The 24,855-nt window shown below is 40.2% G+C and overlaps 1 protein-coding gene across 5 annotated transcripts in view; it reads right to left on the bottom strand.

Moving 5' to 3' along the window:
* Positions 1–24,855, bottom strand: part of CHD3 (chromodomain helicase DNA binding protein 3) — a 400,697-nt gene that overhangs the window by 317,937 nt on the left and 57,905 nt on the right. For all 5 annotated transcript variants that reach the window (XM_053718298.1, XM_053718299.1, XM_053718301.1 and 2 more), the window contains exons 10-12: positions 20,257–20,487; positions 19,317–19,520; positions 10,338–10,543 (exon numbers count right to left, since the gene is read on the bottom strand). In XM_053718298.1, the coding sequence (XP_053574273.1) occupies positions 10,338–10,543; positions 19,317–19,520; positions 20,257–20,487 (641 nt within the window). The remainder of the gene's footprint in view (positions 1–10,337; positions 10,544–19,316; positions 19,521–20,256; positions 20,488–24,855) is intronic.

Consider the following 24,855-nt stretch of genomic DNA (forward strand, 5'->3'; position numbering starts at 1 on the left):
TCTTCTTTCTTGTTCCGACTATAAAAATAATTGACACAGTTACCAAATTTATTCCCAGTAATTTATCAAGTCGTATTTGGAGTTCAGACCCTCTGGATATCGTGTTCTGAGTCTGAACATCCAAAATGCTTCTCTTTTAGCCAACAATTTCTCAATATTACCTCCTCTTTTGGGAAGTTTTACTTTTTCTATCGCACACCATCGCAAGGTGTGTATAGATCCCTTGTGTCTGTTTTTAAAGTGACATACCAATGGAGTGCTAGACTTTCCTCTTGTGATGGTTGATAGATGTTCCCTTATTCGGGATTTTATGTCTCTAGAGGTGAGACCTATATATTGCATTCCACATTCTATGCAATATAGTAGATATACAACCTCTGTAGACATACAGTTCATACATGACTTTATCTTAAAAGTTTCTCCTGTCACATTGGAGGAGAAAGTTTTTGTTCTAGTCAAATGTTCACATGGTTTACATTTATTATGCCCACAGGGGTACATACCATTATTGGTTAACCATGAAGAAGATCTGGCAGTCTCAGTTTTTAGCATTGTTGGGGACAGCAGTGATCCCAATGTTGGACATTTTTTGGAGCTGCATCTAATACCTGTTTTGACAACTTCCACCAGTTTTTCATCAGCTTCCAAAATATGAAAGTGTTTCTTAATTATATTTACAATCTCAGGATATTGATTGCTATAATTGGTGGTAAAGTTGACCCCCTTAAACATTTCTTTGCCTGTGCCTTTTTCAGTTAGTAGGGATGACCTATTTATTTTGTCTACTTCTTTTCTCGCTTTCCTGATTACCATATTGGAATACCCCCTCTCTTTGAGTCTGTTTTCCAAAGCAATTGCTTCCTGTGAGAAATCACTTTCAAGAGTACAATTTCTCTTCAGGCGAATGAATTCACCTTTAGCTACCGCATGAGCTGTATGCTTCGGGTGACAACTCTTACCATGAAGCAATGAGTTGCCTGTTATTGCTTTTCTATAGATCTTAGTAACAACCTGTTTGTCATGAATGCCTTTAAGAGTCACATCTAGATAGTTAATTTCATCAAGACCAGTTTCAAAAGTGAATTTTAAACCTATTTGATTCTCATTCAGTCTATTGACAAATTTTACCACATCCCCTGCCTCCCCTTTCCATATAAAGAGGAGGTCATCAATGTATCTTACATACAAGAGGATGTCTTTTTTGTATTCATTTCCATCTCCAAAGATGTGGAACTGCTCCCACCAACCTAAAAATAGGTTGGCATATGAGGGGGCAAATTTTGCCCCCATAGCAGTTCCACATCTTTGGAGATAGAAAATATCCTGGAATTGGAAAAAGTTATGGGAAAGTAAAAACCGTGTAACTCTGATGATATATTTCTGAAAATCCAATGAGAATTCTGTGTAGTATTTCAAGAAAAATTCTATTGCTCTTATACCATCGTCATGGGGTATCGAGGAGTATAACGCCACTGCATCCACAGTGACCCAACAATAGTTCTTACTCCATTTTGTGTTTTTCATTATATTCAATACAGATTTGGTATCCCTGATGTAAGAGGGTAGAGTCTTTACTAGTGGATTTAAGATAGAATCTAGCCACTTTGAGAGATTTTCAAAGATTGACCCAATTCCACTTACTATTGGGCGTCCCTGGACGTTGTCCAAAGATTTGTGCACCTTTGGAAGGTGGTGGAACTGGGGTATTTTAGGATGTTCTACATACAGACATAATGCTGTCTCATTATCAATACACCCCAGCTCTACACCATCGTCCAATAGGTGACCAAGTTCCTCTGCAAATTGTTTAGTGGGATCCTTTCGTAGAACAGAATAATTGACAGAACCATTAGTAGTTAGACCAAAAGAACAACGACAAAATCCTAACAAGAATAGTAACAAAAAACAGAGTCCTACAGCTACTAATATGCAAGGGTCACACTCTTCTGATATAGAACAGGTTTTTCCCAGGGATCCAGCACTATCAGCAGTTCCAGGGCCACAACACAAGTCAAAGGACAGGTATCAATTGAGAGGACAGAAGGCCACCAGCAAATACAAATAGGGAATGTAATTAACCTTTCTAAGAAAATATTGAGTAAAGAACAAATAAAAGTATTGAGTCTGGGTTTAACTTTTGCCCCCACTGAGGAGTTTGATATATTTCAAACAATGATAGATGTAAATAGATTAGTGAGAAACATCACTTTAAAAAAACATTTCTCTGGACAGGATAATACCTGCCAAGACATTCCTGTTACAAACATCAATATTAGTGATAGTTCAAATAGACTTAGTTTCTTAGAAACATGTGATGTAACAACTCTAGATGAACTAAGAATGGAGACCACTAATGATGAAGGTAACATCACAAGGGGAATACATATGAAATCTAAATCTAAATTTTATCCCATTCAATCAAGGGGGGACATAATTGAAACCTTTCATTCAAGAATAGAGAGAGATCTCATTAATTTGAAAACCAATAACAGTGCACCCAAACACAATATCTCTCTTAATGAGAGAATGGCTATAAAGACACTGCAACAAGATGATAATATAATCATCAAAAATGCAGATAAGGGCGGCACAGTAGTGGTAATGGATAAATCTATGTATATAGATGAGGCAATGAGACAATTGAACAACAGGGCCAATTATTCTGTTCTACGAAAGGATCCCACTAAACAATTTGCAGAGGAACTTGGTCACCTATTGGACGATGGTGTAGAGCTGGGGTGTATTGATAATGAGACAGCATTATGTCTGTATGTAGAACATCCTAAAATACCCCAGTTCCACCACCTTCCAAAGGTGCACAAATCTTTGGACAACGTCCAGGGACGCCCAATAGTAAGTGGAATTGGGTCAATCTTTGAAAATCTCTCAAAGTGGCTAGATTCTATCTTAAATCCACTAGTAAAGACTCTACCCTCTTACATCAGGGATACCAAATCTGTATTGAATATAATGAAAAACACAAAATGGAGTAAGAACTATTGTTGGGTCACTGTGGATGCAGTGGCGTTATACTCCTCGATACCCCATGACGATGGTATAAGAGCAATAGAATTTTTCTTGAAATACTACACAGAATTCTCATTGGATTTTCAGAAATATATCATCAGAGTTACACGGTTTTTACTTTCCCATAACTTTTTCCAATTCCAGGATATTTTCTATCTCCAAAGATGTGGAACTGCTATGGGGGCAAAATTTGCCCCCTCATATGCCAACCTATTTTTAGGTTGGTGGGAGCAGTTCCACATCTTTGGAGATGGAAATGAATACAAAAAAGACATCCTCTTGTATGTAAGATACATTGATGACCTCCTCTTTATATGGAAAGGGGAGGCAGGGGATGTGGTAAAATTTGTCAATAGACTGAATGAGAATCAAATAGGTTTAAAATTCACTTTTGAAACTGGTCTTGATGAAATTAACTATCTAGATGTGACTCTTAAAGGCATTCATGACAAACAGGTTGTTACTAAGATCTATAGAAAAGCAATAACAGGCAACTCATTGCTTCATGGTAAGAGTTGTCACCCGAAGCATACAGCTCATGCGGTAGCTAAAGGTGAATTCATTCGCCTGAAGAGAAATTGTACTCTTGAAAGTGATTTCTCACAGGAAGCAATTGCTTTGGAAAACAGACTCAAAGAGAGGGGGTATTCCAATATGGTAATCAGGAAAGCGAGAAAAGAAGTAGACAAAATAAATAGGTCATCCCTACTAACTGAAAAAGGCACAGGCAAAGAAATGTTTAAGGGGGTCAACTTTACCACCAATTATAGCAATCAATATCCTGAGATTGTAAATATAATTAAGAAACACTTTCATATTTTGGAAGCTGATGAAAAACTGGTGGAAGTTGTCAAAACAGGTATTAGATGCAGCTCCAAAAAATGTCCAACATTGGGATCACTGCTGTCCCCAACAATGCTAAAAACTGAGACTGCCAGATCTTCTTCATGGTTAACCAATAATGGTATGTACCCCTGTGGGCATAATAAATGTAAACCATGTGAACATTTGACTAGAACAAAAACTTTCTCCTCCAATGTGACAGGAGAAACTTTTAAGATAAAGTCATGTATGAACTGTATGTCTAGAGGTTGTATATCTACTATATTGCATAGAATGTGGAATGCAATATATAGGTCTCACCTCTAGAGACATAAAATCCCGAATAAGGGAACATCTATCAACCATCACAAGAGGAAAGTCTAGCACTCCATTGGTATGTCACTTTAAAAACAGACACAAGGGATCTATACACACCTTGCGATGGTGTGCGATAGAAAAAGTAAAACTTCCCAAAAGAGGAGGTAATATTGAGAAATTGTTGGCTAAAAGAGAAGCATTTTGGATGTTCAGACTCAGAACACGATATCCAGAGGGTCTGAACTCCAAATACGACTTGATAAATTACTGGGAATAAATTTGGTAACTGTGTCAATTATTTTTATAGTCGGAACAAGAAAGAAGACAGTATTCCATTCCTTTGAGGTCCTTGTTATTTATATTCATATAATAATTTCTCTCTAGTCAAAACAGTGATAACATAGAATCACCCCTTTCCCATTATACTCAGACATTTTTTGAGAATTATAACATCCTATCTATTCTATATCTTTCTTACAACAATTTCCCACAAATATTAAAACAAAGAAATCTAATAGTTAACTATGTTACATTGTACCTATCCTTACTAACCGAGTATTTTGTATATTGTATCAAGCAACCAACTACTATATATAATGGTTGCTATACTCCAACAAGGATTGAGAGTAACTAGGGAATATGTTACAAGAGAGTAATACTAACTTACCCACTATAATAGCAACATAGCTTAACGGAGGGTAATAGGACACACAGTTTATTTAGAATACATCATTCACTTATACCCACAATGTATCTTTCATATTGAGTTTTGTTTTGTTATTTGTCAGCACATATGCCCTGTTAATAGGGTTTATTGTGTACATATGTTTTCGCAATCAATGACTGTGCTGAACACTAACAACAAAATCCCAACCTGGCATTGGCTAATTAGTTAGAGGTGGAGTTTGGATAACCAATAATATTTTAGGCAGTACTTTTTAAACCGAAGTGTATTACAAAATGACAGGCTATGACTACGGCTATATGCTGAAACGCGTAAGCCAATTTTTCTACACTTGATCTAACTAATTACAGGGTACTGCTGTCCTGTAACATTTTTTAACCTTTTGAAATAAAGAATTTTGTTTTACTTAACGGCGTTGGTGCTCTCTTGTTCTTTGAAAATTATCTACTTGCCATTTGCACCACGCCGAATCAGGTCTATCGAAGTCGCAATAGGATTGGCTGGCAAGCACACACCTGTCCGTGACGTCACTGACGTACCGCAAGTTGGATCGAACAGAGGAATCTGGGGCTCAGGAGCGTAAGCAAGTGGAAGGGTCAAGGAGCGGAACCTGGTTTCCCTGCGAGTCTCCGGCAAACACCCGTACACGCTACCTAGAGAAGGATCCTGACACGGAACTGAAGTATGGGAACAGGTATGTAGCGAGGGCCTGCCGTGGCAATATATCTCTGTATGGTGCACAGCGCTTGATAACTGTATTTATCCGGGAGGGCCGCCGAGCCCAAATTTTGGGATTTGTTTGTTACAGCCAGCACATGAGCTTGTGTCCGCTACATACCGACCCACCTATGAACTTTGTGTAAACAGTGTATCTGCTGTTTGATAAACAGGACTGATTACCATACTATTAATTAGTTGCTCTAAGACCGCCATCCTAACTGTACCTTAAGGCTAAGAAGCTTCACTAACACAACGCAACTATTAGCGTACAGGACAAACTTACAGTGAATACTCTTGCTACCTACATTTGTTACTCTGTCAGAAAAATCCTCATTTCTAAGGAGTCTATTATTGTTCCCAAGAAGGGAACCCTTGTTGACGGAGATAGAGAACTCTTTTCCACGTTCACTTTCCATCCATGAGATCTGAGAAAGGCCAGGACGATGTCCGTGTGAGCCTTTGCTTGAGGAAGGGACGACGCTTGAATCAGAATGTCGTCCAAGTAAGGTACTACAGCAATGCCCCTTGGTCTTAGCACAGCGAGAAGGGACCCTAGTACCTTTGTGAAAATCCTTGGAGCAGTGGCTAATCCGAAAGGAAGCGCCACGAACTGGTAATGCTTGTCCAGGAATGCGAACCTTAGGAACCGATGATGTTCCTTGTGGATAGGAATATGTAGATACGCATCCTTTAAATCCACCGTGGTCATGAATTGACCTTCCTGGATGGAAGGAAGAATTGTTCGAATGGTTTCCATTTTGAACGATGGAACCTTGAGAAACTTGTTTAAGATCTTGAGATCTAAGATTGGTCTGAACGTTCCCTCTTTTTTGGGAACTATGAACAGATTGGAGTAGAACCCCATCCCTTGTTCTCCTAATGGAACAGGATGAATCACTCCCATTTTTAACAGGTCTTCTACACAACGTAAGAATGCCTGTCTTTTTATGTGGTCTGAAGACAACTGAGACCTGTGGAACCTCCCCCTTGGGGGAAGCCCCTTGAATTCCAGAAGATAACCTTGGGAGACTATTTCTAGCGCCCAAGGATCCAGAACATCCCTTGCCCAAGCCTGAGCGAAGAGAGAGAGTCTGCCCCCCACCAGATCCGGTCCCGGATCGGGGGCCAACATTTCATGCTGTCTTGGTAGCAGTGGCAGGTTTCTTGGCCTGCTTTCCCTTGTTCCAGCCTTGCATTGGTCTCCAAGCTGGCTTGGCTTGAGAAGTATTACCCTCTTGCTTAGAGGACGTAGCACTTTGGGCTGGTCCGTTTCTACGAAAGGGACGAAAATTAGGTTTATTTTTGGCCTTGAAAGGCCGATCCTGAGGAAGGGCGTGGCCCTTACCCCCAGTGATATCAGAGATAATCTCTTTCAAGTCAGGGCCAAACAGCGTTTTCCCCTTGAAAGGAATGTTAAGTAGCTTGTTCTTGGAAGACGCATCAGCTGACCAAGATTTCAACCAAAGCGCTCTGCGCGCCACAATAGCAAACCCAGAATTCTTAGCCGCTAACCTAGCCAATTGCAAAGTGGCGTCTAGGGTGAAAGAATTAGCCAATTTGAGAGCATTGATTCTGTCCATAATCTCCTCATAAGGAGGAGAATCACTATCGACCGCCTTTACCAGCTCATCGAACCAGAAACACGCGGCTGTAGCGACAGGGACAATGCATGAAATTGGTTGTAGAAGGTAACCCTGCTGAACAAACATCTTTTTAAGTAAACCTTCTAATTTTTTATCCATAGGATCTTTGAAAGCACAACTATCTTCTATGGGTATAGTGGTGCGTTTGTTTAAAGTGGAAACCGCTCCCTCGACCTTGGGGACTGTCTGCCATAAGTCCTTTCTGGGGTCGACCATAGGAAACAATTTTTTAAATATGGGGGGAGGGACGAAAGGAATACCGGGCCTTTCCCATTCTTTATTTACAATGTCCGCCACCCGCTTGGGTATAGGAAAAGCTTCTGGGAGCCCCGGGACCTCTAGGAACTTGTCCATTTTACATAGTTTCTCTGGGATGACCAACTTGTCACAATCATCCAGAGTGGATAATACCTCCTTAAGCAGAATGCGGAGATGTTCCAACTTAAATTTAAACGTAATCACATCAGGTTCAGCTTGTTGAGAAATGTTCCCTGAATCAGTAATTTCTCCCTCAGACAAAACCTCCCTGGCCCCATCAGACTGGTTTAGGGGCCCTTCAGAACCATTATTATCAGCGTCGTCATGCTCTTCAGTATCTAAAACAGAGCAGTCGCGCTTACGCTGATAAGTGTGCATTTTGGCTAAAATGTTTTTGACAGAATTATCCATTACAGCCGTTAATTGTTGCATAGTAAGGAGTATTGGCGCGCTAGATGTACTAGGGGCCTCCTGAGTGGGCAAGACTCGTGTAGACGAAGGAGGGAATGATGCAGTACCATGCTTACTCCCCTCACTTGAGGAATCATCTTGGGCATCATTGTCATTGTCACATAAATCACATTTATTTAAATGAGAAGGAACTCTGGCTTCCCCACATTCAGAACACAGTCTATCTGGTAGTTCAGACATGTTAAACAGGCATAAACTTGATAACAAAGTACAAAAAACGTTTTAAAATAAAACCGTTACTGTCACTTTAAATTTTAAACTGAACACACTTTATTACTGCAATTGCGAAAAAATATGAAGGAATTGTTCAAAATTCACCAAAATTTCACCACAGTGTCTTAAAGCCTTAAAAGTATTGCACACCAAATTTGGAAGCTTTAACCCTTAAAATAACGGAACCGGAGCCGTTTTTAACTTTAACCCCTTTACAGTCCCTGGTATCTGCTTTGCTGAGACCCAACCAAGCCCAAAGGGGAATACGATACCAAATGACGCCTTCAGAAAGTCTTTTCTATGTATCAGAGCTCCTCACACATGCGACTGCATGTCATGCTTCTCAAAAACAAGTGCGCAACACCGGCGCGAAAATGAGGCTCTGCCTATGATTTGGGAAAGCCCCTAAGAATAAGGTGTCTAAAACAGTGCCTGCCGATATAATCTTATCAAAATACCCAGATTAAATGATTCCTCAAGGCTAAATATGTGTTAATAATGAATCGATTTAGCCCAGAAAAAGTCTACAGTCTTAATAAGCCCTTGTGAAGCCCTTATTTACTATCTTAATAAACATGGCTTACCGGATCCCATAGGGAAAATGACAGCTTCCAGCATTACATCGTCTTGTTAGAATGTGTCATACCTCAAGCAGCAAGAGACTGCTCACTGTTCCCCCAACTGAAGTTAATTCCTCTCAACAGTCCTGTGTGGAACAGCCATGGATTTTAGTAACGGTTGCTAAAATCATTTTCCTCATACAAACAGAAATCTTCATCTCTTTTCTGTTTCTGAGTAAATAGTACATACCAGCACTATTTTAAAATAACAAACTCTTGATTGAATAATAAAAACTACAGTTAAACACTAAAAAACTCTAAGCCATCTCCGTGGAGATGTTGCCTGTACAACGGCAAAGAGAATGACTGGGGTAGGCGGAGCCTAGGAGGGATCATGTGACCAGCTTTGCTGGGCTCTTTGCCATTTCCTGTTGGGGAAGAGAATATCCCACAAGTAAGGATGACGCCGTGGACCGGACACACCTATGTTGGAGAAATACATAACAAACATGATTATAAACCCCCCTGTTCAATAATCCCCCTCAGGAGATATTAACCCTTGATTCCTAGATACAAAAAGGAGCCTCACTGAGACCCTATGTTAAAGTTATCCCTGAAAGGTTGTAGCCCCTCTCGGATAAACAGTTGAAATTACAATAGATCCATGATGAAAGTAAAACACGGCCCTTCAAGTGTGACAGATAGTAGCGTCGCCTCTGCCATGGACTTGAGAGAAAAAAGCAGGCAGCGAAACTAGTCAATGCTGAATGCTTGTGGAGCTGTTAATATGAGTCGGGATGGTTTTGCATAAAGACTCTCCCTGCATCTCTGGACTCTAACGTTCACCCATGCTCTCCCTGAGAGGCTGACAGGACTACTTAAAACTCCAGTCCCATCCCAAAGAGTACTACCCTCCATAAGAGACTATCGAAAACTTCTGACAATTCTCTGCCAACCTCCTGGGACGAAAGGCAAAGAATGACTGGGGGATGAGGGAAGTGGGAGGAGTATTTAAGCCTTTTGCTGGGGTGCCTTTGCCTCCTCCTGGTGGCCAGGTTCTAAATTCCCAAAAGTAATGAATGCAGCTGTGGACTCTTTCCATTTATGAAGAAAAAGTAGGATATATGACATTATTGGAATTACCTTTGGCTATTGGTTCTTCATTACCTATAGTTATTGAAATGTAAGCTCTCATTTATGCCTTAAAATCTTGTTGTTGTGCTCAGTGTATTAACAGTAATGTATATTTCTGCAAATAGCCCTTACTGGATGAGGGCCTTTGTTTGTGGTTATTATGTAATGTTTTATCTTTTGCCTAAATAAAAAAATAAAAAAGTAGGATATATGAATAAATGTTTACTCTGTACATTGAAAAAAACAAAGCTATTAAGATGTTTGTTACTGGTAGATGCAATACCTGTACATCCTTTGCACCTTCATACCATTGCTTACCTGTAGCAAAGTTAATAATCAAGTCGACTGAGCGATCACTTTTACCTTGAATGAAAATGTTTTCCTATTTTGATAATGTAGTTTAAATTGATGGTTGACATTCTGCTATTTTGACAGTCCCTACTACTCACTGTGTGATGTCCTGAGTATTTTCACCTGCTCACTAACCTGTGATTGATGATACGCTGTATAGACATCCACTCAGGTTTGATGCCATATCGGTAAAATCTCTCCTCCATATCCGAGTATTCCGGATCCTTGCTCTTTTCATTTTTCCCCTCATCCTCCCCTGAACCATAATCCAAAGCAGGTGGTTCATCCATATCGTTCTTACGCTGGAAGTTGCGGTACATGACGGTGTGAAAGATTTCAAGCTAAAAGAATAGGAAAGATCCATGTGAGGCAAGATAAGAGTACATGGATATAGAACAAAGGGAACATGAGAAACTGGTGGAAAAGACAAGAGAAAAAGAGAAGAGAAAAAGAGAGAGAGAGAGAAAAAGAGAAAGAGAAAGAGAGAAAGAGAGAAAGAGAGAGAGAGAGAGAGAGAGAGAAAGAGTGAGAGAGAGAGAGAGAGAGAGAGAGAGAGAGAGAGAGAGAGAGAGAGAGAGAGAGACATAGAATGGGTACATACAGAGAGAAGTGAAAAAATGAAGGAATAGGGCCAAATGTCTAATACGTATGATATAATATCAATATCTTTAAAAGGACAATCATCACAAAAATAATTTTTCACAAAATGTAACATTAAACCTACTTATTTTGATGCTAAATCAGCAAGATGTAATTGCTCACTGGCTGATAAGCAGAATTCCCTTTATTGGTGGACAGTGACACAACCCACAAGCAGAAAAAAAATTCACTGTAGGAACATCCATTGAAACTCTAGGATTTACCAGTGCTACAAATAAAGGGGACTTTCAGTCCTGAAGTATAAAATACTTCATACTGAAAGTTCCTTTATTTGTCTACAGAGTATGCCTCTCTGCCAATAGCCATTCTGCCCAGTTGGCATTATGCTGTATGGCTAGCACGCTATTGGCTAACATCACCTCATTGAGTAGCCTGAGGCACTCATCACGGCGAACGCTGCAGGCAAATAGAGGAACTTCATGACTGAAAGTCCCCTTTATTTGTAGCACTGGTAAATCCTAGGTTTCAAATATGCTAAGATTTACCATCACTTTCAAGGGGAAAACATTATACAACTACTTAACAGTATTTTAAGTGACAAACCATTATCAAACTTCAAACTGAAACTAAAACAGATGTGTCAGTTGTCCACTACTAATGCTCACTGGCTAATAGTCACTTCGTACTAATTAGCTGATGGGCATTTCCTGGTAATGCTCACTGGTTAACGAGCACTGAGCATTAGTAGGAAACACTTTTAAGCCAAAGGAATTAGTAGGAAAAGCACATCTAATACTGATATATGAGTTTAAATTTAAAGTTTTTACTTTAGATTTTTTTCAGGCAATAAAATACCTTCATGTTGAAATGCTGATCTTTGGTAAGGATAACAGATATTTTTGATTACAGTTTCCCTTTATGGCACAGAAGAGGAACCATGGTCTAAAACAGTGATTCGCCAACATATAGGGGCTGCAGGTCAATATTTTTGAAGTCTTAAGGGTTGCATATACAGTTATGACTATTAAACACCCACATAATAATATACTTATATATTCATTAGACTGCTGCTTCTTATACTCTTTGCCACCTCTGACGTGGCAAAGAGAAATCACCCACAAACTCGCTCGCTAGGGGAGATTGACAGACCCTTCTCAGAAGCAGGCATTAGACACTTATTGAAGTGAATAATGATGCATACAGGCCAGCGGACAAACAAATCTGCTGCCTGTATGCAGCAAAGGCATGTGGACAACTTCTCTAGTTCAGACTTGAAATGCATGATGTTTAATATATGGAGGACCAAGAGCAGTAAATATATTTCGTAATAGCAGCAATCTGAAAAGTCTCTAAAAGTTGCATGCTCTATTGCATGTCCCATTTAATTGAGTGCAACACATATTGCTAAAATAATCTTAAAAGTTTCTAAATAGAATACAAAAAAAGAAACATGAATTATGAAGTTGTTCATGCTAAATTTCTTTTGCATGACCAGAGATGAAAATGATCATATATCATTACATAAAAACAGAATTTGTTTACCTGATAAATTACTTTCTCCAACGGTGTGTCCGGTCCACGGCATCATCCTTACTTGTGGGATATTCTCTTCCCCAACAGGAAATGGCAAAGAGCCCAGCAAAGCTGGTCACATGATCCCTCCTAGGCTCCGCCTTCCCCAGTCATTCGACCGACGTAAAGGAGGAATATTTGCATAGGAGAAACCATATGATACCGTGGTGACTGTAGTTACAGAAAATAAATTATCAGACCTGATTAAAAAACCAGGGCGGGCCGTGGACCGGACACACCGTTGGAGAAAGTAATTTATCAGGTAAACATAAATTCTGTTTTCTCCAACATAGGTGTGTCCGGTCCACGGCGTCATCCTTACTTGTGGGAACCAATACCAAAGCTTTAGGACACGGATGAAGGGAGGGAGCAAATCAGGTCACCTAGATGGAAGGCACCACGGCTTGCAAAACCTTTCTCCCAAAAATAGCCTCAGAAGAAGCAAAAGTATCAAACTTGTAAAATTTAGTAAAAGTGTGCAGTGAAGACCAAGTCGCTGCCTTACATATCTGATCAACAGAAGCCTCGTTCTTGAAGGCCCATGTGGAAGCCACAGCCCTAGTGGAATGAGCTGTGATTCTTTCAGGAGGCTGCCGTCCGGCAGTCTCATAAGCCAATCTGATGATGCTTTTAATCCAAAAAGAGAGAGAGGTAGAAGTTGCTTTTTGACCTCTCCTTTTACCAGAATAAACAACAAACAAGGAAGATGTTTGTCTAAAATCCTTTGTAGCATCTAAATAGAATTTTAGAGCACGAACAACATCCAAATTGTGCAACAAACGTTCCTTCTTTGAAACTGGATTCGGACACAAAGAAGGCACGACTATCTCCTGGTTAATGTTTTTGTTAGAAACAACTTTCGGAAGAAAACCAGGTTTAGTACGTAAAACCACCTTATCTGCATGGAACACCAGATAAGGAGGAGAACACTGCAGGGCAGATAATTCTGAAACTCTTCTAGCAGAAGAAATTGCAACCAAAAACAAAACTTTCCAAGATAATAACTTAATATCAACGGAATGTAAGGGTTCAAACGGAACCCCCTGAAGAACTGAAAGAACTAAATTGAGACTCCAAGGAGGAGTCAAAGGTTTGTAAACAGGCTTGATTCTAACCAGAGCCTGAACAAAGGCTTGAACATCTGGCACAGCTGCCAGCTTTTTGTGAAGTAACACAGACAAGGCAGAAATCTGTCCCTTCAAGGAACTTGCAGATAATCCTTTCTCCAAACCTTCTTGAAGAAAGGATAGAATCTTAGGAATTTTTACCTTGTCCCAAGGGAATCCTTTAGATTCACACCAACAGATATATTTTTTCCATATTTTGTGGTAAATTTTTCTAGTTACAGGCTTTCTGGCCTGAACAAGAGTATCAATGACAGAATCTGAGAACCCTCGCTTTGATAAGATCAAGCGTTCAATCTCCAAGCAGTCAGTTGGAGTGAGACCAGATTCGGATGTTCGAACGGACCTTGAACAAGAAGGTCTCGTCTCAAAGGTAGCTTCCATGGTGGAGCCGATGACATATTCACCAGGTCTGCATACCAAGTCCTGCGTGGCCACGCAGGAGCTATCAAGATCACCGATGCCCTCTCCTGATTGATCCTGGCTACCAGCTTGGGGATGAGAGGAAACGGCGGGAATACATAAGCTAGTTTGAAGGTCCAAGGTGCTACTAGTGCATCTACTAGAGTCGCCTTGGGATCCCTGGATCTGGACCCGTAGCAAGGAACCTTGAAGTTCTGACGAGAGGCCATCAGATCCATGTCTGGAATGCCCCACAATTGAGTAATTTGGGCAAAGATTTCCGGATGGAGTTCCCACTCCCCCGGATGAAATGTCTGACGACTCAGAAAATCCGCTTCCCAATTTTCCACTCCTGGGATGTGGATTGCAGACAAGTGGCAGGAGTGAGTCTCCGCCCATTGAATGATTTTCGTCACTTCTTCCATCGCCAGGGAACTCCTTGTTCCCCCCTGATGGTTGATGTACGCAACAGTCGTCATGTTGTCTGATTGAAACCGTATGAACTTGGCCCTTGCTAGCTGAGGCCAAGCCTTGAGAGCATTGAATATCGCTCTCAGTTCCAGAATATTTATCGGGAGAAGAGATTCTTCCCGAGACCAAAGACCCTGAGCTTTCAGGGGTCCCCAGACCGCGCCCCAGCCCACCAGACTGGCGTCGGTCGTGACAATGACCCACTCTGGTCTGCGGAAGCTCATCCCCTGTGACAGGTTGTCCAGGGACAGCCACCAACGGAGTGAATCTCTGGTCCTCTGATCTACTTGTATTGTCGGAGACAAGTCTGTATAGTCCCCATTCCACTGACTGAGCATGCACAGTTGTAATGGTCTTAGATGAATTCGCGCAAAAGGAACTATGTCCATTGCCGCTACCATCAAACCTATTACTTCCATGCACTGCGCTATGGAAGGAAGAGGAACAGAATGAAGTATTTGACAAGAGTTTAGAAGTTTTGATTTTCTGGCCTCTGTCAGAAAAATTCTCATTTCTAAGGAGTCTATTATTGTTCCCAAGAAGGGAACCCTTGTTGACGGAGATAGAGAACTTTTTTCTACGTTCACTTTCCACCCGTGAGATCTGAGAAAGGCCAGGACAATGTCTGTGTGAGCCTTTGCTTGAGGAAGGGACGACGCTTGAATCAGAATGTCGTCCAAGTAAGGTACTACTGCAATGCCCCTTGGTCTTAGCACCGCTAGAAGGGACCCTAGTACCTTTGTGAAAATCCTTGGAGCAGTGGCTAATCCGAACGGAAGTGCCACAAACTGGTAATGCTTGTCCAGGAATGCGAACCTTAGGAACCGATGATGTTCCTTGTGGATAGGAATATGTAGATACGCATCCTTTAAATCCACCGTGGTCATGAATTGACCTTCCTGGATGGAAGGAAGAATTGTTCGAATGGTTTCCATTTTGAACGATGGAACCTTGAGAAACTTGTTTAGGATCTTGAGATCTAAGATTGGTCTGAATGTTCCCTCTTTTTTGGGAACTACGAACAGATTGGAGTAGAACCCCATCCCTTGTTCTCCTAAAGGAACAGGATGAATCACTCCCGTTTTTAACAGGTCTTCTACACAATGTAAGAATGCCTGTCTTTTTATGTGGTCTGAAGACAATTGAGACCTGTGGAACCTCCCCCTTGGGGGAAGCCCCTTGAATTCCAGAAGATAACCTTGGGAGACTATTTCTAGTGCCCAAGGATCCAGAACATCTCTTGCCCAAGCCTGAGCGAAGAGAGAGAGTCTGCCCCCCACCAGATCCGGTCCCGGATCGGGGGCCAACATCTCATGCTGTCTTGGTAGCAGTTGCAGGTTTCTTGGCCTGCTTTCCTTTGTTCCAGCCTTGCATTGGTCTCCAGGCTGGCTTGGCTTGAGAAGTATTACCCTCTTGCTTAGAGGACGTAGCACTTGGGGCTGGTCCGTTTCTGCGAAAGGGACGAAAATTAGGTTTATTTTTGGCCTTGAAAGACCTATCCTGAGGAAGGGCGTGGCCCTTGCCCCCAGTGATATCAGAGATAATCTCTTTCAAGTCAGGGCCAAACAGCGTTTTCCCCTTGAAAGGAATGTTAAGCAATTTGTTCTTGGAAGACGCATCCGCTGACCAAGATTTTAACCAAAGCGCTCTGCGCGCCACAATAGCAAAACCAGAATTTTTCGCCGCTAACCTAGCCAATTGCAAAGTGGCGTCTAGGGTGAAAGAATTAGCCAATTTGAGAGCATGAATTCTGTCCATAATCTCCTCATAAGAAGAAGAATTATTATTGAGCGCCTTTTCTAGCTCATCGAACCAGAAACACGCTGCTGTAGTGACAGGAACAATGCATGAAATTGGTTGTAGAAGGTAACCTTGCTGAACAAACATCTTTTTAAGCAAACCTTCTAATTTTTTATCCATAGGATCTTTGAAAGCACAACTATCTTCTATGGGTATAGTGGTGCGTTTGTTTAGAGTAGAAACCGCCCCCTCGACCTTGGGGACTGTCTGCCATAAGTCCTTTCTGGGGTCGACCATAGGAAACAATTTTTTAAATATGGGGGGAGGGACGAAAGGTATACCGGGCCTTTCCCATTCTTTATTTACAATGTCCGCCACCCGCTTGGGTATAGGAAAAGCTTCGGGGGGCCCCGGGACCTCTAGGAACTTGTCCATTTTACATAGTTTCTCTGGAATGACCAAATTCTCACAATCATCCAGAGTGGATAACACCTCCTTAAGCAGAGCGCGGAGATGTTCCAATTTAAATTTAAATGTAATCACATCAGGTTCAGCTTGTTGAGAAATTTTCCCTGAATCTGAAATTTCTCCCTCAGACAAAACCTCCCTGGCCCCCTCAGACTGGTGTAGGGGCCCTTCAGAACCAATATCATCAGCGTCCTCATGCTCTTCAGTATTTTCTAAAACAGAGCAGTCGCGCTTTCGCTGATAAGTGGGCATTTTGGCTAAAATGTTTTTGATAGAATTATCCATTACAGCCGTTAATTGTTGCATAGTAAGGAGAATTGGCGCGCTAGATGTACTAGGGGCCTCCTGTGTGGGCAAGACTGGTGTAGACGAAGTAGGGGATGATGCAGTACCATGCTTACTCCCCTCACTTGAGGAATCATCTTGGGCATCATTTTCTCTAAATTTTGTGTCACATAAATCACATCTATTTAAATGAGAAGGAACCTTGGCTTCCCCACATTCAGAACACAGTCTATCTGGTAGTTCAGACATGTTAAACAGGCAAAAACTTGATAACAAAGTACAAAAAACGTTTTAAAATAAACCGTTACTGTCACTTTAAATTTTAAACTGAACACACTTTATTAAAAAGTATGAAGGAATTGTTCAAAATTCACCAAAATTTCACCACAGTGTCTTAAAGCCTTAAAAGTATTGCACACCAAATTTGGAAGCTTTAACCCTTAAAATAACGGAACCGGAGCCGTTTTTATATTTAACCCCTTTACAGTCCCTGGTATCTGCTTTGCTGAGACCCAACCAAGCCCAAAGGGGAATACGATACCAAATGACGCCTTCAGAAAGTCTTTTCTATGTATCAGAGCTCCTCACACATGCATCTGCATGTCATGCTTCTCAAAAACAAGTGCGCAATAGAGGCGCGAAAATGAGACTCTGCCTGTGATTAGGGAAAGCCCCTAGAGAATAAGGTGTCCAATACAGTGCCTGCCGGTTATTTTACATAATTCCCAAGATTAAAATAATTCCTCAAGGCTATGAAGTATAAAATATGTTTATATATAAATCGATTGAGCCCAGAAAATGTCTACAGTCTTAAAAAGCCCTTGTGAAGCCCTTTTTTTCTTTCTGTAATAAAAATGGCTTACCGGATCCCATAGGGAAAATGACAGCTTCCAGCATTACATCGTCTTGTTAGAATGTGTCATACCTCAAGCAGCAAAAGTCTGCTCACTGTTCCCCCAACTGAAGTTAATTCCTCTCAACAGTCCTGTGTGGAAACAGCCATCGATTTTAGTAACGGTTGCTAAAATCATTTTCCTCTTACAAACAGAAATCTTCATCTCTTTTCTGTTTCAGAGTAAATAGTACTTACCAGCACTATTTTAAAATAACAAACTCTTGATTGAATAATAAAAACTACAGTTAAACACTAAAAAACTCTAAGCCATCTCCGTGGAGATGTTGCCTGTACAACGGCAAAGAGAATGACTGGGGAAGGCGGAGCCTAGGAGGGATCATGTGACCAGCTTTGCTGGGCTCTTTGCCATTTCCTGTTGGGGAAGAGAATATCCCACAAGTAAGGATGACGCCGTGGACCGGACACACCTATGTTGGAGAAATCAGAGTTTACATGGCTAGCGCATAAATTAATCTACGTTTATCTAATCAGGAGTTTACCTTCTGTGACTTTAAATACAATTCCAAACTTCCAGTGATTAGTGCTCCATATGGCAATTCTTTTAAAAAAATAAATATTTTCTGTGTAATATTTTCTATATTGTTTTATACTGTTATGTGTTAAGTGTGTAAGAAATGAGTTTATATAAAACCACAGAATTATTTTAACCTTCGCAAGCTCTAATAAAAAAATGTAGTAGGGGAAATTAGCACAGATGAATTAGAAAAATGCAGAAAGAGGAGCAATACAATTTAAACACTGTTGACCGCTAACTGTGTTAAAGGGATACTAAACCCAATTTTTTTTCTTTAATGATTCAGATAGAGAATGAGATTTTAAGCACCTTTCTAATTTACTCCGATTATCAATTTTTCTTTGTTCTCATGCTATCTTGATTTGAAAAAGCAGTACTGTAAGCTTTAGAGTCAGACCATTTTTTGTTCAGCACCTGGGAAGCACTTGCTGATTTGTGGCTAAATGTAGCAAACCAATCAGCAAGCTCTACCAAGGTGCTGAACTAAAAATGGGCCGGTTCCTAACCTTTTATTACTGCTTTTTCAAATCAAGATAACATGAGAACAAAGAAAAATTGATAATAGGAGTAAATTAAAAAGCTGCTTAAAACTGCATGCTCTATCTGAATCATGAAAGAAAAAATGTGGGGTTAGTATCCCTTTAAAGGTAAATCAATGTTTCACTTGAGTGCAAGCCAAAGCTTTCAACTTGTAATATGAGCAATGTTTAGCGTGATCGTGATTTCGGTTAAGCTAAACCTTCTCTGGTCAATCTGTTTTACCATGAACTTTTAATATTAATTTACTAATTTTAGCACGGTCCACCGATATTGGACATTAGCGTTCCACTTGTAACCTGGGACATATTTGTTTACAGGCTGTTTCAAAAACCAGAAACTATTACTCGAAGATATTTTTTTATCTTTCATGGAGAATTTTGAATAATTTCAAATTTGTATGACAATTAGAGACAGAGTAAAAACATAAAGGGTGTGTGAGAGAGAGAGAATGGGGAGTAAAATATAAATTTATGAGCAAAGACCTGTAGCTCCGTGATCCAGCTGCAATGCCAGTATGACATCCCTGCCCACTTCACAAAGAATTCCCTCTCTGACCTTCCTTGTAGAGCTGGAGGTGGATCTGCTTCAGAGCCATTGTCTGCACATTGTGGTGGTTTTACACCCTCAGGGGGCACGCCCCAGCGCCAGTGAAGGATCTTTTGAACACGGCCTTTCAACTGTGGGACCTAAGAGTAAACAATATTTATATATAAATAAATTAACATGAATATATTGACCATCTTCCAGGATTGTCACATTTAGTTCAAGAAATGTTTATGGATAACAAGAATTAACAGTAAAATGAAAGTTTTAAGAACAAGACATTTTCTCTTAATTTTGACCATCAACCATTAAGTGTATAAATATTCTGTGAGCTATCTCACAGGATAAAAACATGGACAAACAACATCCTCGAAATTACTTGTGAAAGTTCACCACCAACAATCCAAGTCTTTCAGTACCACAAGAGAGCTCATGATATTGTGCGGATTCCTACATTTATATTAGATTGCTATAATTCCCTTTTGCATAACCTCTTCCATTGTCAATAATACTTTTACCCACTCCCCTTTCCACCATAGGAAGGGGAGAACCTGCCAAGACAAGAATTCATTTACATTTGTCACATATGCAAACACGGAGAGGGTACATTTACTTGCACCTTTTTCTACAGTACAGTTATAAAGGAAGAGAACCCTGAACTCCTCAAACGCTACTTTTCTAACCACCTTACAAATTAACGGCATATGATTAAAATTACTAGATTTGACACTAAGGGACATAAATGTGTGGTTATATAACAGACAAATAAACCATAACATAACATGTTTTTATTTCAGCTCTGTACAATAACTTTCCATCCTAAATGGACAAATTGATTATAGCATAGTGAGTGAGGTATTATACTCTTTTCCCTCTCACCGTGCATCGTGGGCAGAGCCACTCCCCATGTGGGATATCTGGCAAGGGAGGATTTAAGCAGTGTATGTGGTAAGAGGAAACACATGCATCACAGCATAACAGCTCCCCTCCGTCCTTACACACGAGGCAAAATTCCATGTGATCATCTTCCTCCTCACGCCTCTCTCTTCCCTGATTCTCTATTTCTTCTTCCTCGAGTTCCTTTGCCTCCCACTGCACACCTTCCTTCTCCTGCCAAGAGGATACAAAAAAAATTATATTATAAAAAAAATACATATCCACATATATTAAATTAAAAACCCTATCATTAAAAGCTCAGATAACTGTGGTAATGGTGATGAACTGCCCAGTTTACACACCTGTATAGTGTTGGGGGCTCTGACGGTTTTAAATAAGAGGTTTCATGCCCTTATAGTAATCAAGTGATCATCATAGTAATAATGATCACCTAATAGCATCCTCAAGCCTCATGTTGTTGATGTTAGGACTCATATATCTGAGTTTGTCTAAACTAATTTAAAAAAAAAATTAGGAATCAAAATAAAGTAGGTGAGTGATTACTTTTTGTGTGTTACTAATGTATACTTGCTAAACTGGGTGAGTTTGAACAGGGGTATGCATACATTCTAAAAATAGTTTAAGCCATCCTTCTGGTAAATCAGAATTTTGCGTAATTTTAAATGTAAGATCTAATATTTTTATGGTCTTTATATATATATATATACACATACATACAGAGTTGAAAATTTCCACTCACCCACTAGCCATTGGCAAGTTGAAATTGAACTGTGGCAAGTAGTGAAAGATAGTGAGTGAATGTTAAATCGACATTCATTCACTATCGAAGGCTGGGCATGTAGGTGCAGCAGTGAAATGCTGCTGTAAAGATATAGCGTTAGCCTGAGGGTGGAGAGTCGCCATAAAGGTGGAGCGTAGTTGAGTCAGTGTGGAGGTGCTGAGAAGCACGGGCAACTTTGAGAGGCAAAGAAGCATCATCAATAGGAGTGAGGCTTATGTGAGAAAATTAGGGCCCTGATATGACCGATTGAAGGTCTGGGGGCATTACAAAATAAGGGGATAGAAGGTCAGATTATTTAGATGGGAGAGTTTTGGAGCTGTATAAATAAAAACTTGAGCAACAAAAGGTATCTTAAGAGATTTAAAGGGCTTTTCAGAGATTGCTTTCAGATATCTTAGTCAGGTTGCAAAGTAGTGGAATGTACTTAAAATATTAATTTAAAGGAATATGGTGTGTAAATAAGAAATGTTTTGTACCCATAGAACAGTTCTTTTTTTAACAGATAACTCTATTAAAGGGACATGAAACCCAAAGATTTTCTTTTATGAGACAGATAGTGCATACATTTTTAAACAACGTTTCAATTTACTTCTATTATCTAATTTGCTTATTTCCCTTGGTATCCTTTGTTGGAAAACATACATAAGTAGTCTCAGGAGATGTGAGCTAGCTGCTGATTGTTGGTTGCACATATATGACCCTTTCAATTAGCTTACCTATGTGTTTAGCTAGCTCTTAGTAGTACATTGTAGAAGAGAATGAAGCAAAATTGGTAATAGAAGAAATTTGGAAAGATGTTTAAAAATGTATGCTCTATTTTAATTATAAAAGAACATTTTTGGGTTTCATGTCCCTTTAAAGAGATAAAGAGAATGTACTCAAGCAGCTAATACGTTTTTGTATTCAAAGTCACTGCAGGGACACTTTTTCTTCTACCTATAACTGCCACTACATCTTGATTACATGGCTTTTTTTATAGCAAATATTACAATATTGAAAAGATCAGTATATGTGGCAGTTTCCGCAGGCAACATTTGTTATTTCAAATGATTGTCCCCTTTATCAAGCTAAAAGCCACCCATGATTAGTTGTCCTGGTAACTACCCATGAAAAATGAAAAAAAGCAAATTGGACACTAAACAGATCCATGTGAGAAGGAGATAAATGTGATCTATACACTGTGCCAAATGGCCAGCAAATGTATATATTTTTCTCCTGTTAAGTGTAGTCAGTCCACGGGTCATCCATTACTTATGGGATTATAACTCCTCCCTAACAGGAAGTGAAAGAGGATCACCCAAGCAGAGCTGCTATATAGCTCCTCCCCTCTACGTCATACCCAGTCATTCTCTTGCACCTAACTAAAGATAGGACGTGTGAGAGGACTGTGGTGTGTTAAACTTAGTTTTTATTTCTTCAATCAAAAGTTTGTTATTTTAAACGGCACCAGAGTGTGTTGTTTGTTCTCAGGCAGCATTAGAAGAAGAATCTGCCTGAGTTTTCTATGATCTTAGCGGTCGTAACTAAGATCCACTTGCTGTTCTCGGCCATTCTGAGGAGTGAGGTAACTTCAGAACAGGGGATAGCATGCAGGGCCCACCTGCAAGGAGGTATGTGCAGTAAATTATTTTCTAAGGAATGGAATTGACTGAGAAAATACTGCTAATACCGATGTAATGTAAGTGCAGCCTTAAATGCAGTAGTAGCGACTGGTATCAGGCTGTTAAGTATGTATGTATACTCTGAGGTATTTCTGGGGAATGGAATTTCACTAAGAAAATACTGTCAATATTAAAGTAATATTTGAGCCTGAACTGCAGTGAAAGCGACTAGCAGCAGGCTTATTAATAACACTTCATAATTTTCAATTTTAAAACGTTTACTGGCATGTTAATCGTTTTTTCTGAGGTACTTGGTGATAAAACTTTATGGGCATGATTTTTACCACATGGCTGTCGTTTTTTTTTTCTGCATAAAAACAGTTTACTGAGCTTCCCCACTGTTGTAATATGAGTGGGAGGGGCCTATTTTAGCGCTTTATTGCGCAGTAAAAATTTAGTCACAGTCTTCCTATTTCTTCCTCCATGATCCAGGACGTCTCTACAGAGCCCAGGGGTCTCCAAAACTAGTTTTGAGGGAGGTAATCAGTCACAGCAGACCTGTGACAGTGTGTTTGACTGTGATAAAAACGTTTATTATTTCAACTGTTATCCGTTTTGGGTATTAAGGGGTTAATCATCCTTTTGCTGGTGGGTGCAATCCTCTGCTAACTTTATACATTTTCTGTTAAAATTTGGTTGTTTTAACATATTTGGTTCATTGTTAATTCAACTGTGTCACATTTTTATGTTTCTTAAAGGCGCAGTAGCGTTTTTTATATAGCTTGTAAATTTATTTAAAAGTTTTTTCCAAGCTTGCTAGTGTTATTGCTAGTCTGTTTAAACATGTCTGACACAGATGAATCACTATGTTTAAAGGCCAATGTGGAGCCCAATAGAAATTTGTGCACTCAATGTATAGATGTTACTTTGAATAAAAGTCAAACTTTATATGTTAAAAGAATATCACCAGACAACGAGGGGGAAGTTATGCCGACTAACTCTCCTCACGTGTCAGTACCTTCGCCTCCCGCTCAGGAGGTGCGTGATATTGTGGCGCCAAGTACATCAGGGCGGCCCATACAAATCACTTTGCAAGACATGGCTAATGTTATGACTGAAGTACTATCTAAATTGCCAGAATTAAGAGGTAAACGCGATCACTCTGGGGTAAGAACAGAGTGCGCTGATAATAGTAGAGCCATGTCTGATACTGCGTCACAATTTGCAGAACATGAGGACAGAGAGCTTCATTCTGTGGGTGACGGATCTGATCCAAGTAAACTGGATTCAGAAATTTCAAATTTTAAATTTAAGCTTGAGAACCTCCGTGTATTACTAGGGGAGGTATTAGCGGCTCTGAATGATTGTAACACGGTTGCAATTCCAGAGAAAGTATGTAGGCTGGATAAATATTTTGCGGTACCGGCGTGTACTGACGTTTTTCCTATACCTAAAAGGCTTACAGAAATTGTTAACAAGGAGTGGGATAGACCCGGTGTGCCCTTTTCACCCCCTCCTATATTTAGAAAAATGTTTCCAATAGACGCCACCACACGGGACCTATGGCAGACGGTCCCTAAGGTGGAGGGAGCAGTTTCTACTCTGGCTAAGCGCACCACTATCCCGGTGGAGGATAGCTGTGCTTTTTCAGATCCAATGGATAAAAAATTAGAGGGTTACCTTAAGAAAATGTTTGTTCAACAAGGTTTTATATTACAACCCCTTGCATGCATCGCGCCTGTCACTGCTGAGGCGGCATTCTGGTTTGAGTCTCTGGAAGAGACCCTTAGCACAGCTCCATTGGATGAGATTATGAACAAGCTTAAAGCCCTTAAGCTAGCTAATTCATTTATTTCTGATGCCGTAGTACACTTAACCAAACTTACGGCTAAGAACTCCGGATTCGCCATTCAAGCGCGCAGAGCGCTGTGGCTTAAATCCTGGTCAGCTGATGTGACTTCTAAATCTAAATTGCTTAATATTCCTTTCAAAGGGCAGACATTATTCGGGCCCGGCTTGAAAGAAATTATCGCTGACATTACTGGAGGTAAGGGCCATGCCCTGCCTCAAGACAAGGCCAAATCAAAGGCCAAACAGTCTAATTTTCGTGCCTTTCGTAACTTCAAGGCAGGAGCAGCATCAACTTCCTCTGCTCCAAGACAGGAAGGAACTGTTGCTCGCTACAGACAGGGCTGGAAA

This window comes from Bombina bombina, chromosome 6 (assembly GCF_027579735.1).
Source record: "Bombina bombina isolate aBomBom1 chromosome 6, aBomBom1.pri, whole genome shotgun sequence".
In the NCBI taxonomy this organism is placed as follows: domain Eukaryota; kingdom Metazoa; phylum Chordata; class Amphibia; order Anura; family Bombinatoridae; genus Bombina; species Bombina bombina.